This window comes from Lepidochelys olivacea (genome assembly GCF_965140295.1).
Source record: "Lepidochelys olivacea isolate rLepOli2 genome assembly, chromosome: 12".
Classification (NCBI taxonomy): domain Eukaryota; kingdom Metazoa; phylum Chordata; order Testudines; family Cheloniidae; genus Lepidochelys; species Lepidochelys olivacea.
The window spans coordinates 5,440,982-5,454,967 of NC_140422.1; the positions used below are offsets into that span (position 1 = coordinate 5,440,982).

Consider the following 13,986-nt stretch of genomic DNA (forward strand, 5'->3'; position numbering starts at 1 on the left):
TAACAGTCTTCAGGAGCAGCACTAATTAAATGAAAGGCTGAAGGACTGCTCTTCCAAAGTTAGTATGCAGTATGGCTGAAGAACTCAAACAGAAAAAGAACCCAACCTCATGAATTTAATGAAGACTAGTTTATAAAAGAAAACCTACTTGACATGTTGGAAGAGGACGCCATTCCCAGAGACGTACAGCTGGTTTCTGTCTAAAGTACTTTCTATATGGAGCTGTCCAAGTGCTGAATCAGGGTATTTTACTAAGACACCAAATGCCATAACATACAAGGGAGGCCTCTCGGCTTCCTGAACTTCCAGCATCTTGTTTACTATGCCCTTCATAGAATCTTCAAGGTTAGAGGTCAGCATAGAGCAATTTCCTACATGAAAAGGAAAAACATAAAAGTATCAAGACTGTGCTCTAACAAGCAAAATATTAATATGAGATTAATATCATTAATATTAATATGAGATATAATATAAGATTGTGTGTGCCCTTGTTGCCAAGAAGGTCCCTTCCAACCCTGATATTCTATGATTCTATGAATAATTACAGCAACACTTGGCCCTTCTCTCAGCCTTCATACAATCTGTTGAGAAGACTCTGGGTTCAAAATATTCATGTAATACATTTTTCTGTCCATAAGAAATGAATGTTAAAAACATGCCAGCTGTTTTGGCATAACTACAAGGAGCAGTGCTTGCTCAAGATGCTCCTAGAGCCCTTAAGTAGCAGGTCACTAAGAAATGCAGGGCCTGCTCTTAAACAAGCAAACAAAACCTTTGCTATACTGGAGTTAGTTATAAATGCAAATTCTGAAAACAAAAGGAACATCTTTTCCGAGTGGGAGCATTCATTTAATCTTTCTTCCTTCATGAAAGAAAGACATGTCATCATGGTCTGCCAGAAGTAACAGAGGGTGGGGAAGGGAGCATCCAAATTCTGGTTAATTATGCTGATGGAAATACAGTATGCCTTAAATAACCATTTCAATAGGTTTCTATTTCATGCTGTTATTGGTGACTTAGCAGACTGCTTGGTGCCTAATCATTACTCTGTACACTCTCAAATTTTGCAAAAATTTGGCACCATAAAATTCTTTTGTCATTCTGATACCTAAACAGCTAAATGGCTCAGAGAAATTACATGCTAGGACTCTGGGTATGTACTCTGGTGGCTAGACCACACTAAAACCCATGCCACCACATCTTCACTATTATTGTTACTAGCTAGATTAAAACTTGCATGGGTAGTGATACCTGTGGCACAATTACACCTTAATTTGTGGTGCAGGTGTATCTTTAATGTTGTAAGAGAAATTCAGAAGGCAGTCTTTAGGAGGGCTGTATATAAGGGGACCTGACACACTGGGGTTGGGAAGTAGATCCATGCATAGGGCAACATGGAATAAGTAGTAGTGGGAGAAGAGAATGTAGGGGCCACTGTTAATGGAGAGACACAAAGGAGCAACAAGAGACACAATAAGAATTCAGATCCAAGTTGCAGGCCAGGGCAAAGTTGTTCAGGGCCATAAAGATGAGGGTAAGAAGTTTAAATATAATTTCATGGGCAAGGGGCACTAACTGAGGGATTCCAAGAGGGAAGTGATGCTGTCTGATCAAAAGGCAAGGAAGGTAAAATTACTTATCTTGTAATTCTGCATCTGAGGAGATCATCTCAAAGGGGTTTTTGTCTCCAGCAACTGTTATGTCAGAAATTGCCCTAGCTCAAGATTTTTGAGCCCATTAATTTTGATTTTCAATAAGTCTTGGGATACTGAAGTCTTCTTCCAGAAGACTGGAAGAAAGCTAGTGTTGTGCCAATATTTTAAAAGGGTAAATGGGATGACCAGGGTAATTATAAGCCTGTCAGTCTCACATTGATCCCAGACAAGACAGTGGAGCATCTGATATAGGACTTGATTAATAAAGAATAAGGGTAATATACTTAATGGCAATCAAGATGGGTTTATGGAAAATAGATCTTGTCAGACTAAGTTCATTTTTTTTATGAGATTACAAATTTGGTTGATAAAGGTAATAGTGTGGATGTAATAGACTTCTGTAAGGCATTTGACTTGGTACTGCATGACATTTTGATTGAAAATTAGAACAATATAAAATTAATATGACACGGATTAAATGGATTAAAAGTTAGCTAACTGATAGATCTCAAAATGTAATTGTCAATGGAGAATCATCATTGAATGGGTATGTTTCTAGTGAGGTCCTGCAGGGGTCAGGTTGTGTCCAATGCTAGTTAACATTTTTATTAATAACCTGCAAGAAAACACAAAATCATCACTAAAAATTTCCAGATGACACAAAAATAGGGGAAGGAATAAATAATGAAGAGGACGGGTCACTGATACAGAGCATTCTGGATTGTTTAGTAAGCTGGGCTCAAGCGATATGCATTTTAACGTGGCCAAATATAATGTATACATCTAGGAATAAAGAATGTAGGTCATACTTACAGGAATGGGTTATCTATCCTGGGATGTAGAGACTGAAAAGGATTTGGCGTTGGGAGGGTGGGTAATCAGCTGAACAGGAGCCCCCAGTGTGACTCTGTGGCCAAAAGGGCTAATGAGATCCTTGAATGCATAAACAGGGGAATCTTGAGTAGGAGTAGAGAGGTTATATTACCTCTATTTGGCACTGGTGTGACTGCTGCTGGAATACTGTGTCCAGTTCTGGTGTCCACAATTCAAGAAGGATGTTGATAAATTTGGAGAGGGTTCAGAGAAGAGCCATGAGAAAGATTACAGGACTGGAAAACATGCCTTAGAGTGACAGACTCAAGGAGCTCAATCTTATTTAGCTTAACAAAGGGAAAAGGGGTGACTTGATGACAGTCTATAAGTACCCACATGGAGAACAAATATTTCAAAATGAGCTCTTCAATCTAGCAGAGAAAGGTCTAACATGATCCAATGGCTAGAATTTGAAGCTAGACAAATTCAGACTGGGAGAAAGGAGTAAATTTTTTTTAACAGTGAGAGTAATTAACCATTGGAACAACTTATCAAGGGTCATGGTGAAGTCTCCATCCCTGGCAAAATTTAAATCAAGATTTTTTTTTTTTAAAATGCTCTAGTTCAAACGGAATTATTTGAGGTAAGTTCTACGTCCATGTTACACAGGAGGTCAGACTAGATGATCACAATGGTCCCTTATGACCTTGGAATCTATGTATCACCTCAATATTCAAACACCTTAGCTGAGACAGGAAGTGAATGGAAGAATACACTGAAAACAAAGTGACACCAAATTACCCCTATAAAGCTTCACTGCGTCTGTAAGGTTAGGAATTCCCAAAGCTACAACTTCTGCTTCCAAAACATCTATGTTGGAGAAATTATCAGGCAACAAAATCTTCTCTGAGCGAAGAAAATTTACTTGAAAAATAAAGACAAAACCCTAAGTGTTAATTTTGTCATTTACCTGTCCAATGTTCACTCTAGCAAAACAATAGGCTGTTGACATTTCCCTCCCTCCCCCCAACAACAATATATTCATTAGTTGTTTTATATTCTAGAAGTAAACCAGGAGATCCTTGGTGTTTGAAAATAAATACCTGAAAACTAATATATTTGTAACAGTTTTTGAAGATCAAGATGTAAAATCAAATGTCACTTTACTTTAAAGCATAGCAAAATGATAGGTAGTACAATCCACAGGAATCAGTTTGGTTTTATTTGCAGCAATGTTCCACGTGACTCAAATATGGGCTTTTCTGCAAGCAGAAATCCTTCCTGAAGTATGCTTCAACATAGTTTACCACGGGCTGATGAAATCTGATGCCAGCAGGTCCTTCAAAAACACCAGGGCAAACTTGTGGCAATATCAGAATGGAACAGTGGAGGAGCTGTGGTTTTCTGCCACACTTTAAAAGGGTACATAACTCTTTTGAAGCTAGATGATCCTTTCATAAATGAAAAATTATTTTGTTACTACTGGAGAGATAAAGAACCTAATTCTCATATACAGTAAGACCCCTTTCTACTGCTTTGGTAGTGTAAAGAGGCTTTAAAAAGGGGGTGAAATTTATTCCCACCTTAAGATCCGTTTATACTGTTCTGGCAGTGTAAAGGGCTCTTGGTGTAAACGAGAATCAGGCCCACCGTCCTTCTTCCACATGTTCCACAGCATATTAATGGGATTATTTACAGAAGCAAAAGATATAGGAACATGCCTTAATCCCGTATTTGAGTTTAAGATATTTTAAATTATTATTTTAACTTTGACATTAATATTTTTAAATCTATATTGATTAATTTTTAGGTAAGCTTACATTAACATCTACAAATTATTGTATTAATATACAGTATATCATACTAGCTGAGAATTACATTAAAACAAATATAAGCTTTTCTTTTGGTTCAAACTATTCACCATTAGTGTTATATATTCTGAAACCTGCATAACTAGTTTGATTTGCAGTCTAATTGAAATTTGTTCCAGTATATATATTTCCTTCTATTAAGGCTACAAGCAATGGTTTAAAAATATTTAGACCATTTTGTCTGTTTCAAAGTAATCTGTATATTTTGACCATATTTTGTGGTATATCTTAATGTTTTTCCTTTTTTCAATAGCTAGTTTGTTCCTTGGATGATGCCTTCAGCACACTGTGAGGCTATGGTTTGTTATAAGTCTCTTTTTTCATCCATATCAAGGGGATTCTATGCTTGGCAATCAGCAGTGGCAGAAAGGATTTAACATTGTCAGGGTATGTCTATATCGCAAACAAAACCCTATGGCAGCAAGTCTCAGACCTGGATTGACTGACCTCCCAGGGCTCATGCTATGGGCTAAAAAGAGCAGTGTAGATGTTCCTGCTTGGACGGGAGCCCAAGCTCTGAAACCCAGTGGGGGTGGGTCTGAGAGCCCGAACGTCTACACTTCTATTTTTAGCCCCGTAGCACAAGCCCCAGGAGCCTGATATATATAGTTGGTACTGGTTTTCCAGTAACATTTGATATTACAGTTGGGATTTGTAACCTGACCTTTTGCATGTATATACATTTCCACATGAAGTGAAGAAAGGTACCCCTTTGAATATATATTAATATAGTATCTAAACTTTTCTTTTTAGAAAGTTTCACTGGCATTATATATGCTTCATGGAGCATTTTGTGTTCTACAGCCAATTACAGTATAAATATATACAGACACAAACACATACATTTATGGATAATGTTTTAATGTTATCATGAGTCTTGTCTGCATGAGGAAATTACCAGTTGCCAGCAATGGATGTCATCAGTGGCTGCAGCTGAACTACTTCTAGAAATGGTCTAACTCAGGGGTGGCCAACCTAAGCCTGAGAGGGAGCCAGAATTTACCAAAGTACATTGCCAAAGAGCCACAATAATACGTCAGCAGCTCCCATCAGCTCCCTCCCCTCCCCCCACTCCCAGCGCTTCCCACCCACCAGCAGCCCCACCGATCTGCACCTCCCCCTCCTTCCCTGCCTTTCCCGATCAGCTGTTTTGTGGCGTGCAGGAGGCTTGGAGGGAGAGGGGGAGGGGGAAGAGCAAGGGCACGGCAGGCTCAGGGGAGGGGGCAGAAAGGAGTGGGGTGGGGGCAGGGCCTGTGGCAGAGTAAGGGGTTCAGCACAAAGCACCCCCCAGCACACTGCAAAGTCGGTGCCTATACAAGGAGCCGCATATTAACTTCTGAAAGCCGTATATGGCTCCGGAGCCCCAGGTTGGCCACCCCTGGTCTACCTGCAAACAGAGGGAAAAAGCCAGAGAGTGTGAAGTAAACTTGCAGGCAAAGTTGCCTGACAAGTGAAGCTTGTTGCGCTGCTACAGAGGCAGTTTCTCTATAGCTCACTGGAGAAGTCGTCTGGTCTGACTAAATTTACCAGGTCTGTAGACTGGGAATCCCATTGCTGAAGCTTAAAATATCCAAGGAAGACTGAAGGGGTATGGATGAGGGACTACAGGCAGGTAGGATGAAGGGTTGGCAAGGGCTGTAGCTAGCAAGCAAGCGAGTACAGTTACTCAGCCTCAACGCCCAGCCTAACTCCCCAATTCCAAGGCCCTCTCTCCATTCCTCCAACTCCCTTACCTCACTCTCTGTGGATTAAGGCGATATCTTTTATTGGACCAACTTCTGCTGGTGAACAAAACGAGCTTTTGATCTTACACAGAGCTCTTCTCCGAGCTTGGGCTTGAAGAAGAGCTCTTTGTATGTTCAAAAGCTTGTCTCATTTACCATCAAAAGTTGGTCCAATAAAATATATTACCTCACCCATCTTGTCTAATATCCTGGGACCAACACGGCTACAACAACGCTGCATACTTAACGCGCAGTGAAAGTTTATATTTGTTTTCAAAATGTTGTGTGTTTAACATAATACAGATACCAGAATGAAACTGAAGATGTTGAGAGACAGGGGTAGAGTATAATTATTTGTAACTTATTTTGGTAGTGCTCAAATGTGCAAGGTGCTTTCTAAACAGAAAAGAATGAGGTTTACCTATAAAACGGAACTCACTGCATTCACATTCTATCAGAGCTGCATTCTCCAGGAGCCACAGCAAATTATCATCATTGACTAAAGTAGGGTACTTTCCCACCAAGTCTAATGGCAGAAAACAGTAATGCACTTCCTCTTCTGTATCAAGTAATGGTGTATCCATCAGCCCCAAAGGAGCTTTATCATGTAATCCTAGAGCGAAATCAGAGGATATCAATACACAAACAGGGAAGACTGCCGTTAATTTTGTATTGGAGTTACTTCTATTGGTGGACGGTACAAAGAGTTCTTCTTAGCATGGGTGTTCATGTCTCCTCTCTAAACACAATATGGCACATATCAAAGATTAATAGTGGGAACTAGACTATATAGTTGTTAATGGGGAGTTATCACCTAATGGGTGTGTGTGTGAGACAATTTGGGGGATCTGTTTATGTACAACATATTAATTCTGTTTGACTCTGGGGATTCTCTGTGTGTATTTATGATAGACTGCAAACTCAATTTTGAATGTCGGGCGTGTCTCCCTTCTCTGTTGTCTTTTTACCTTCATTTTGGAATGAAATTTCAAGGGATGGTGACACAGGGTTAACAAAGGAGGGTTGTTAGAGCTTGATAGTCTTCTATTCTATGGAAACACCCTTGGGACAAAGAAGGCAGACTAAGAAAACCGGTCCATCTAGGTAGGCTGCTAACTCAGCAATGGATAACTTGGCATGGGGACTGGATATTACAAAAAGGAGGTTAAATCAGGAGTCACTGGCCATTTTGGAGAGAGGGATAAGAGACCAGTGAGACTTCATGTTCAAAATGAAAAGCCCTTGGAGGAGAGCAGGGGGAGAGGGAAGATCCTGGACTCCTTAGAAGACTCTGGCTCATATCCCAAAGAACACTCCAGAGTGGTGAGGAATCTCAGGGAGGAAAGGGTGTATAGGTGTTTAGATCTGCATGTCTTTTGTACTGTATAACATAAAGAGTAATTGTTTTAGAATCCCTTTTGCAAAGTCTGACTGTTACGTCCTTCAACTATGTGTTCCTGGATAGGTAAACTATAACAGAATGATCACAAGATCGGAGCTCTGGGAAAGGGTGTGATTAAGCACTTGGAGTGTGTTGAGAAATCACCACTGGTACTGGGGGCCTAGGTTTGTTGAACCTAGGCCCCCAGGTTATGAAGGAGTAACAGACAGTGCCTGCAACCAGGAAGTGCACCAGAGAGGCCAAAAAAAAGACACAATGCTGGAACCTCCCCAGACCAAGGGAAACTTAAAAACACACTGGTCCAGCATATGGGATCCAGGCACAGCAGCCTGATGTGTGTCCAGCAGGGGGAGCTTTACCAGGGCTGCGAGAGGCTCTATCTAGCAGGGTCTTGCTGGGATTGGTTCTTGGCCAAAGCTATTCTATATTTTTATCAATAATACAGAAGAAAATATAAAATTGCTGCTAATAAAGTGTGCAGATGACAATTTACCAAGCGTCACAGCGGATTTCCATCACTGACAATTTTTAAATCAAGATTGGATTCTTCTTCTAAACAATCTGCTGTAGGAATTATTTTGGGAAAGTTCTCTAGCCTGCGTTATACCAGAGGGCATACTAGATGATCACAGCAGTCGCTTCTGGCTTTGGAATCTATAAATCCATGATTGGTAGGGTGGCACATAATGACTAACACCAGTCACTGATCTAGAATGATCTGAATCACTTGGTTAACTGGCTACACTTGTCAGATGGGGTACTGATTCCTGGACAGCCGTGACTAAGAAAAGGACTTAGGGGTCACTGTAGCTAAGCAGCTGAACATGAGCTCCCATGACAATGCTGTGGCAAATGGGGCTGATGTGATCTCTTTACAAGGGAGTATTGAGTAGGAGTAGGGAGGTGGCGTTTCCTCTGTATACAGCATTGGTGAGACCCATACTGGATATTGCACCCAGGTAGATGCATGCCTGCCTGGATGCACACACCAAAATCCCCCATTGCATGTGCACGTAACTAAATGTGCAGCTTTCCTTTCATATAATCAGTCGTCTGGAAGTTGAGCATGTGCATGCAAAGCATAACATTTTAAGGACCTTCAGATTCTAAAGTATTTTAAAAATCCTAGTCTTGGCTGAACACAAGTGGGTGCTTATGACCTACAGAGTGTGCTGAGTAATTTAAAGCACCAGGTACATTCACAGAGAGGAGGACTGGGACATTTACCTGTAAATGCTGGGCTTTTAATAGGAAACTCTAAAGGCTTGCTGATACATTTTTGCGTTCTCCAGTAATTCATGGATGCTCTTTCAGCTATTGGTATATCTGCAGGTCGCACTCGCAGATTATGTTTCCCTTCCTTCAAATTGTCTAAAGTCTGTTAAGATATAGAAATGTTATTGACTATTTTAAATGCAAATAAAATAGTTCAAAACATAAAAGCCACAGATGATACTCTAATGCCTGGTGAACAGCCCTTTGCAGCCATAAAAAAATGTCATGGAATATTGTACAATAAGTATGCAATAGCTTCTATGGGTGTTAACAGATCCAAACTTAGAATGTCCCTATTTTCTGTAGAAATAAGAATGGCAGGTGGATTTTCATAGGAATGTGTAATCTAATGAGAACCCTCATATTCCAAAAAGTGTATTTGGGTCGACATGCCTAGCCCTGTGACAGTACAGTACAGCCAACATTCACAGTTTTATCACAAATCTTACAAATATTTTTGGAAGGGAGAGGAGGATAAAGGCTTTTAGGAATTTCTGTTTTCTACCTTTAAGGTTGTGAAGTTTGGCCCTTACTCCAATTACTGTCAGTGGGACTGAGCAGGGATGCAGAGAATAAACATGGGGTGGGAGTGGGGAGCAGTAAGGAAACTGAGGGAGAAAGTGGAATAGGCAGTGATCTACTCTGCCTGGGTAGGGCAGGGGATAGGATTGTAGCTCCCACACACCAGGCAGGAGGAGGGTAGAATAAGGCAAATCCCCTTCAAGTAGCTAACAGCGAGGCCTACATTTTTGTGTGTACATTTAAAGTTGAACTTTGAAAACAAGATGGTCACACACAAAGTGAGGGTAAGCAACTTCTCCCTCGAGATGAAAATCAAAAGACAGGTGAAAAGCAATGTGCTATATTAGTTTTTAAAACTCTCATAAATCTCTCCTGTTTGTTGTCTAACTCATGAATGTTGAACACTTTGATTTGGCAATGTTAGCATAGAAAATGAGAAATAAACAGGCCCAACACAAAGGCCGAAGGACCTGCTGGGCTCTGATGACATCATGAAGGTAGGTTATTGGAATTAAGGGATCAGGAAGGGGAGTAAATGTTTGGCTTCATATAAAAAGTGCCCTGGTGCTAGTAGTAAATAGTATCTTACATTCAAAACTTTTTGTTCGACCCAAACACTTCTTTTTTTTTTTTTTTTTTTGGCCACTGAAGCAAACAAAATCTGTAGTTTGCTCAGCTCTACCTGGATTACATAAACCAAACATCAGTCCCAAGCACCCACCATTACAAAGAGCTCTCATCCTACTTCACAAAAATGATCAACAGAATGAAATCAGTAAAACTTGTCCTAACCCAGACCAGAATGCAACCATCATCCTGAACTTCTGACTAAATTCAGCTCTATCACTCACAACAAAGGAAAGACATCCTGAGGAATGTCTACCTCCTTTCCTGCAGGAAAGAGGGTACATAAAATGCAACAAAGTAGCATGTATCCACCAACTGGGGCCACACCCCTGCCTAAAAACTAGAGTAAACCAAGTTAATATTAACGAAACAAGAAAGCATTTCTGAGGAAAGTTAATAAACAGGTTTTATTTCATAATTTGGATGTGCGGAATCTGAAAGTGATGTTTACCAAGCTGAATTTTGAACGTTCAGGTAAATAAAAAGAAAAAAGAAAACGGTTACCATTTGTAACATAAAAACAGAAAGTAAAGGAGAGGTACTAATTATGGAGTATGTTCCTAATTTTGGAAACTGTGCTATCAGAAAATGCGGAGAACAATCTCTGTCAAAGATCAGACTCTCTGCTTCTTCTGATCATGTGATGTTATGCACTTGAATTTTGTTGGTTTTGCAGTCAGGATGACATTTAAGATTAAGTAAACGGAAGTATCATCCACAACATAGTATGTTATAGTTCATTTCTGAAAGTTCTCTTTTTTCAAAAATATAAATTATTAGTAGCTAATTATTAGCCCTAACCACTAAGCTAACCTAAAGCTGACTTTTGCTTACAGTGTGGGTTGAGAATCAAAGAATCAATCCTGATGCACTTGCATGAGAGGAAAGTGATCAGGAAGAGCCAGCATGGATTCACCAAGGGAAGGTCATGCCTGACTAATCTAATCGCCTTTTATGATGAGATTACTGGTTCTGTGGATGAAGGGAAAGCAGTGGATGTATTGTTTCTTGACTTTAGCAAAGCTTTTGACACGGTCTCCCACAGTATTCTTGTCAGCAAGTTAAGGAAGTATGGGATGGATGAATGCACTATAAGGTGGGTAGAAAGCTGGCTAGATTATCGGGCTCAACGGGTAGTGATCAATGGCTCCACGTCTAGTTGGCAGCCGGTATCAAGTGGAGTGCCCCAAGGGTCGGTCCTGGGGCCGGTTTTGTTCAATATCTTCATAAATGATCTGGAGGATGGTGTGGATTGCACTCTCAGCAAATTTGCGGATGATACTAAACTGGGAGGAGTGGTAGATACGCTGGAGGGGAGGGATAGGATACAGAAGGACCTAGACAAATTGGAGGATTGGGCCAAAAGAAATCTGATGAGGTTCAATAAGGATAAGTGCAGGGTCCTGCACTTAGGATGGAAGAATCCAATGCACCGCTACAGACTAGGGACCGAATGGCTAGGCAGCAGTTCTGCAGAAAAGGACCTAGGGGTGACAGTGGACGAGAAGCTGGATATGAGTCAGCAGTGTGCCCTTGTTGCCAAGAAGGCCAATAGCATTTTGGGATGTATAAGTAGGGGCATAGCGAGCAGATCGAGGGATGTGATCGTTCCCCTCTATTCAACATTGGTGAGGCCTCATCTGGAGTACTGTGTCCAGTTTTGGGCACCACACTACAAGAAGGATGTGGATAAATTGGAGAGTCCAGCGAAGGGCAACAAAAATGATTAGGGGTCTAGAATACATGACTTATGAAGAGAGGCTGAGGGAGCTGGGATTGTTTAGCCTGCAGAAGAGAAGAATGAGGGGGGATTTGATAGCTGCTTTCAACTACCTGAAAGGGGGTTCCAAAGAGGATGGCTCTAGACTGTTCTCAATGGTAGCAGATGACAGAACGAGGAGTAATGGTCTCAAGTTGCAGTGGGGGAAGTTTAGATTGGATATTAGGAAAAACTTTTTCACTAAGAGGGTGGTGAAACACTGGAATGCGTTACCTAGGGAGGTGGTAGAATCTCCTTCCTTAGAGGTTTTTAAGGTCAGGCTTGACAAAGCCCTGGCTGGGATGATTTAACTGGGAATTGGTCCTGCTTCGAGCAGGGGGTTGGACTAGATGACCTTCAGGGGTCCCTTCCAACCCTGATATTCTATGAGTATCAATTTGGATACCTAGGCCATGGTATAAGCTACATACTGGTAAATACTGATTATTTATTTATTTAATATTTGTATGGTATTTATTAATTATTTTTATTATTATCCTCAGGTATCCCATAGAGAAAATATGGAGGCAGTCTTGAACATGAAGCACTCCTCAACTGTATCTTATGAACAATGCATTATTTGCCAGCAAGTGAAAAAGGACAGTGTTGTTGCTTTTAGTGAACAGGTATTGGCTATAATACAAGAGGCAAACAATACAAGACAGAAACTCCGGGATTTCCAAAACAGGGATGCAACTGATAAACTTCTGTCAGCTCTTCAATCTGAATGCAGGCAATCATTACTTTGGCATAAAAACCGTTATGCAATGTGCACAGGTAAAGGTCAAATTAGCAGACTTGGAAATCCATTGAAGGTACTTCGTCACCCAGTCAGGGTGAACTGCAAACCCAGTCTTGTGTTACAATCATCAAAACTTTGACAGTACTTCAGAGCAAGTTCCCCACAGTGTACTGGAGTCTGCATTTTCTGCCAGGGTGAAAGTTCCACACAAAAACTTTCTTCTGTAAAAACTGTTGAGAGCGAAGGCATATTTAGGCCTTAACAGAAGCCTGCTTTGGATTTTATGCGTCTGTTCTGATAACATTTAACAGCATAAACCTAAGTAGAACTACGTATATTAAGAAAATGCAGACTAATTGTGTTTAGTGTTGCGCGTGTGTAAGAAATTGCAGAGTAATCGTATCTATGAAAACAAGAAAAGATACAGTAACTATAAAACTAGAAAAGACCAGTTTGGACTAACACTAATCTTGTACTGAGAGAGGAGGAGAGATAACATGGAAATGAGAGACTAATAGGTATGTATAAGAAAAGAAAAGTTATAAATAAATGTGTGTAACAAAGAGAAGCTGATGCTGTATTGTCTGGTGCTGGAGGCAAACTGTGATGAGATCGTCCTGCTAAGCTTCAGAGCTTCTCACTTGTGAGTGTAACTGATCACTATTCTGAGTGTTTTGCCTTAATAAATATTCGTTAGACTCATCTACTGAGTAAGTGAACCTCAGTCCGACAACATTCAAAATGAACAAACAAATCCGTGAGGCACCAAAGTATGAACATGAGCTCTGTGTATGCACAGTGGGTGTAAGGAACCTTATAGCCTAAGAAGGGAAATACCACCCTAACTGCTAGAAGCATCTCTTCAGAAAAGTAACAAAAAGTAAGAATGAAGGTATTGACTTGCCAGTAGTCTGAATTAGTACTGGGTTAAAACACTGCAGAAAAAGGCAGTTTGAACCTTTTATGGACTCCTTACAGTTTTCTCTCAAGTGAAGCCAGTGGAGAGGTCCACATTCATCTGTAAGCCATCTGGCAACCTTTAACCCCCCCCCCCATAGTCTACATCTTGATGGTGCTTACGAGTTCACTGTCTTACATGATCAACCTGCTTCAGAGAGACAAACATTATTAGTGCCTTTCAAATTCCACCATATCCCTTTCTCTAAAGCAGTGGTTTTCAACCTTTTTTCCATTTGCAGACCCCTAAAATGGAGGTAAAACCCCTTTGGAAATACAACTTGTGGTCTGCGGACCCTTACCATAGAGTCTTAGATTGAAAACTGACTGAACAGAATTCAGCTATAAAAGTTGCACATGCTCTGCACGGAATTTGACGCCACATGAGAAAGGGCGCTAAACTGTGGGCTTCTGTGGTAATGACAACACGTCTGGGCTTTCACCTGATAGGGGAGGGTATTCACATCCTTTGATTGGTCAGAAAAATGATTGGCCTTTTCTGGGATTTGAAGCTTTATTTTCATCGTCACTTTTTGCAGATCCCTTAGACATAGTCTGTGGACCCCCAAGGGTCCAGGAACCACAGGCTGAAAACCTCTGCTCTAAACTGTTAAGACAGGGCAGGAGAAGAAAATGTAT

At 40.7% G+C, this 13,986-nt stretch overlaps 1 protein-coding gene across 1 annotated transcript in view; it reads right to left on the reverse strand.

Annotated features, from left to right (window-relative positions):
• The window catches only part of KCTD19 (potassium channel tetramerization domain containing 19), a 51,749-nt gene that overhangs the window by 25,750 nt on the left and 12,013 nt on the right, over positions 1 to 13,986 (reverse strand). The window contains exons 3-6 of the mRNA XM_084644641.1: positions 8,693 to 8,843; positions 6,485 to 6,676; positions 3,270 to 3,392; positions 149 to 371 (exon numbers count right to left, since the gene is read on the reverse strand). Of these exons, the coding sequence (XP_084500767.1) occupies positions 149 to 371; positions 3,270 to 3,392; positions 6,485 to 6,676; positions 8,693 to 8,843 (689 nt within the window). The remainder of the gene's footprint in view (positions 1 to 148; positions 372 to 3,269; positions 3,393 to 6,484; positions 6,677 to 8,692; positions 8,844 to 13,986) is intronic.